Source organism: Engystomops pustulosus, chromosome 8 (assembly GCF_040894005.1).
Source record: "Engystomops pustulosus chromosome 8, aEngPut4.maternal, whole genome shotgun sequence".
NCBI lineage: Eukaryota > Metazoa > Chordata > Amphibia > Anura > Leptodactylidae > Engystomops > Engystomops pustulosus.
In genome coordinates, this window is record NC_092418.1 from 45428693 (window position 1) to 45433477 (window position 4785).

A 4785-nucleotide genomic window follows, 5' to 3' on the forward strand; every position below is an offset into this window, starting at 1 on the left:
AAAAAATGTAAACGGCAAAATGGAAGCCAATACACAGACAGGAACTGTGCAGTTTGCCTGTGTACAGGCGGCCCCCTACTTAAGGACACCCGACTTACAGACAACCCATAGTTACAGACGGACCCCTATGCCCACTGTGACTTCTGGTGAAGCTCTCTGGATGCTTTACTATAGTCCCAGACTGCAATGATCAGCTGTAAGATGTCTGTAATGAAGCTTTATTGATAATTCTTGGTCCAATTACACCAAAAATTTTGAAGCTCCAATTGTCACTGGGACAAAAGAAAAAAAATTGTCTAGAACTTCCATTATAAAATATACAGTTTCGACTTACATACAAATTCAACTTAAGAACAAACCTCCAGACCCTATCTTGTATGTAACCCGGGGACTGCCTGTATAGTGCAGATTCAGGATTTCAGGCGTCCATTCTACATAAATCTGACGGCCTTTGCACTGCCCCGACAGAGTGCACCACTTTTTTGGTGCACCTTTAACATGGAATGTGCGACACAATTCTGTCAGACTTTGCATGATAAATGTGGCGCATGGTCCGACTGAGCACCGGAATGTCTCCTTTGGTGCAGAAATTTGTGTCGCAATGTGGTGCAGACACTTCTTTAATACCTGTACAAGCAGTTTAAACCTAAAACTGGCGCATGTCCCTTTATAAATGTGCTCCAATGTGACACATGTATCATTTGATTTCCTTTGCAACTTTTTAAAGTCGGCTGAAGTCGGTATACTTTAGTAGTGCTATGTAGTTTTCTAAATTTGCCATTGTGATACATGTCTGTTCTATTCTTTGTCTCTGATTTGTGGGTTTTTGGTGACTTTTTAGATGCATGTATTGAAGCATGGGGTCAGTTGTACTTCATTTTGCACCTAAAAAAATCACAAAACAAAGAAAACATCTGTCTTGGAAAGATACATTTAGGAACACTGCAACAGACAGAACCACCGGCTCAAGACCCTGGCATAGTCGCCAAAATGCACCTAAAAAATCCCAAATTAAAAAAAACTGCAAAAAGAGGAAAAAACTGATTAAAATAAAGATACATGTTCTCCACAGAGGGATATGTATCTTTACTTTGACTTTGTTTTCTTTTTTCACATTTAAAAAAATTTTTTTGGGAGTATTTGCACATTTTTTGCGCCTATGCTGGTGTGTGTGTCTGTTTGTCTGTTGCAGTCTTACTAATGTATCTTTGCAAAACAGATGTTTTCTTTGATATGCATTTTCTTTACCCCCCTATATTAGAGACTGTATAGGCACAAATCGAAATACAACTTCTATACATGTCTATAAATGCACCTAAAATGTCACCAAAAGACCAAGAAAAACATGTTCTTATGTATATCAGACATAAATACATAAGAATACACAAGATTGCCAACAGGTGACAAGAGACTTTGAAAAGAGGCAGCAGAGATATGATAGATGTGCCCCAATAAATGAATGGTCAATTATTTGGCCAAAACAGCATTTTTTTGAACAAGGTAATCAAAAAAGTGTGTGTGGGTGTATCTCCTAAGTGACCAATAGTTGCGGACAAGCAAACTTTTAGCTGACCATTTTCTATAAAATCCAAGTCAGTGGAGACACAGCACAAACCTCTCATATCCTATCCTGCACCTAACTGCAACTAAACACAAGCAAGATGACTTTCTCTGATGCTGAGAAGGCGGCCATTGTGTCCATCTTGGGCAAAGTCTCCGGAAATGTCAACGCTCTTGGTGCTGAAGCTTTGGAAAGGTAATAATCATTAATTTATCTTTTTTGTAATTATAGTTTTATATTTCTACTGTACAATCAAAGGTTTTGGCTTGCAAGTTTCTATATTGCACTGGTTGTTTATTGAGCTATATATTTCAGTTTTCATTAACATACCAAAGTATATACTTATATACCAAAAGTTCACAGGTTTGGTTTTTGATGTTCAAACCCGGAGTGAAGTGAATAAAAGAGGAGTAAAAGCTTCTCTCAATGATATGTTCTCACCCATTATGATCCACCCATTCTTTTGGCTTAAAAAAACTGAAAAAAAATCGGAAAAACTGAACCTGCGCTCACACGTGCCGTTAATGCATGCGTTTTAAAATGAAACAGCTGAAAAGAGATTTGCCTAATTAAATTTCTGTTAACATTTTCAACCAACATTTGCAACAAAACGCAACTGTTAACGTGTCCATTAACATCGGTCTCAACTGTTGTGTTTTGGAAACGCAAATGTTAACAGGAAATTTATTAGGCAAGGTTGCCCAGATAGTCATAGTATATAGTAGTGGAGGGATGAGGTTTGTAATATAATGATGTGGGAATACAGAGCCCATAAGTGTGGAGAACAGAGGTATATATGGGGATATAGGGAGTGATAGTAGGGGATATAGGGAGTGGACAGAGGTTAATTGGAATTTAGGCAAAAAGGAGTCTATTGTATATCTGTGGTTTATAGTATAAATTGAAACGGCTTCTCCTTTGTTACTACAAACCAAATATCATTTTAATTATTTAGAAACAAGTGAGTTATAATAATTGTTGAACATAAAAGGCCCCTTGATAGAAGTGTCAAAGCTGAGTGCCTAGAACCATGTGAGTTGTTTATAATAGATTTGTATATGGGACACTTGATCCAAATTACCACTTAAATGCAAGAGACAAGCTGAAATGTATACAAAAACATAATAAAAAACATTGTTCTGCTATAATATTTATCTTCATTTTAAGGCTGTTCCTGAGCTTCCCCCAGACCAAGACTTACTTCAAACACTTTGACCTGAAACACGGTTCCAGTGATCTCCAGAATCACGGCGCAAAAGTCCTGGGTGCTATTGTAGAGGCTTCCAAACATCTGGACAACTTGGAGGAATCCCTTTCCAAACTGAGTGACCTGCATGCATACAACCTGAGGGTGGACCCAGGAAACTTCAAGGTAAGAGTTCGAAATATTTTAAAGTAAATAAGTCATTGCATCATTTTTTTTTTTTGTTTAAAGGAAATTAACCATTAAAATCAAGTATGATAAACCAGGGCCACTTACTCATAGACCCAGGCACCGTAACTGTGGTAATCAACTGTTAAAATTATACTAATGAGCCTTAAGTGCTACTGGAGCAGTTTCCAGAGCCTTTCTGATGTTATCTCACTGCAGCAGAGGAAGTTTTACCACACTCCTTGCAAAATGTAACAGTCTTTGAATCTGCAGCATGGAGAGGCTCTGGGAGCCACCCCAGTAGTCTATCACGCTCAGTAGCCTAATTTGTAAAGTTGATTTTAGAAGGAAGGAGGCCATGGATAACAAGTATAAGAATATTACCACAGTCACAATGCCTGGATCTATGAGTAAATGTCTGTGGCTTATCATGTTTAATTTTGACGGTAGATTTACTTTAACCCCTTACCGACATGTGACGTAATAGTACGTCACATGTCGGGTCCTGGTACATGGAGAGGGCTTGCGGGCCGGTAAGCCATCACACAGCTCTGTACATGGAAAAATAAAAAAGTTACAGATTTTTGAATGTGGGGAGTGAAAAATGAAAACGCAAAATCAAAAAAAGGGCCGCGGCGGGAAGGGGTTAAAAGTTTTCTCTGGAGGCAGGACAACTGTTTTTCAACGCCCACACTTCCCATTTGACAAAGAAAAAGAGTTGAATGCAACTTGCCCCTCATTTTTCAAAAAGGAAGAAATATGTAGACAGAATCTTGTGAAATTGTGATTCAACTGCTGTTGGAAATGTCAGGGTTTTTAAGGCTGACCTGTTAAGGAAGGCAGTTCTGTATTGTTGACACAGCATAAATGCATTTTAAATGTTACTCCAAATATAGTAGCCTCACTACTATATTTCCAAAAATGTAGTGACAAGACTTTTGTAAAAATCATGAAAAATTAAGCCCAAAAGAAAAATAAATCTTGCACAAACATATAAAACTTAGAAATGTGCAAAGTAAGAAAAAAGCCAAACATGCCATGTAATCATTGGCATTCATATCATCTTGTCCAACCTACCGGTATTGTATAGGCAATTAACAGTTAATGAAGCTTTGACTGTTTCATGTATTACTTCTACTTTTTTTCATAACCTCATAAATAAATATCATTATGTGAATCTGAACATGAATCTCTGCATCCTATAAGTAAGTGCCTTTAACAGTGATCCTATCTTTCTGTTACAGATGCTGTCTCACTGCATCCTGGTCACCCTGGCATCTCACCTACCTGCTGACTTTGATGCCAGCGCTCAGGCTGCTTTGGACAAGTTCCTTGCAGCAGTATCTCACCATCTCATCTCCAAATACAGATAAATTGATCAATTTAGCTACTTTTATTGCCAATAGGTCAAAATAAATAGTTTTATTCCAATGCTTGTCTTGTATTTTCTATTTACCCGAACATTCTTTACTCAATCGACCATTGTACTGCGTTGTACATTATAGAATCAGACGCAGATTGACTGTTTTAGTAGACTGTTGTAAAGCGTATCACTAACTGCTTTAACAGAGCAGTGGAAACTCACAAAGAAGGCAGTAAAAAAATAGAGAAAAAAACAAAAAATAAAAGAATTATACATCTACACTCACCGGCCACTTTATTAGGTACACCTGTCCAACTGCTCGTTAACACTTAATTTCTAATCAGCCAATCACATGGCGGCAACTCAGTGCATTTAGGCATGTAGACATGGTCAAGACAATCTCCTGCAGTTCAAACCGAGCATCAGTATGGGGAAGAAAGGTGATTTGAGTGCCTTTGAACGTGGCATGGTTGTTGGTGCCAGAAGGGC

General features: G+C 38.0%; 1 protein-coding gene across 1 annotated transcript; it reads left to right on the plus strand.

Annotated features, from left to right (window-relative positions):
• Positions 1-1621: 1621 nt before the first annotated feature.
• LOC140076228 (hemoglobin subunit alpha-5-like) lies at positions 1622-4306 on the plus strand. The gene is made up of 3 exons (XM_072122743.1): positions 1622-1756; positions 2729-2933; positions 4178-4306. The coding sequence occupies exons 1-3, from the start codon at positions 1662-1664 to the stop codon at positions 4304-4306; spliced, it is 429 nt and encodes a 142-aa protein (XP_071978844.1). The 5' UTR covers positions 1622-1661.
• The last annotated feature ends 479 nt before the right edge of the window (positions 4307-4785 follow it).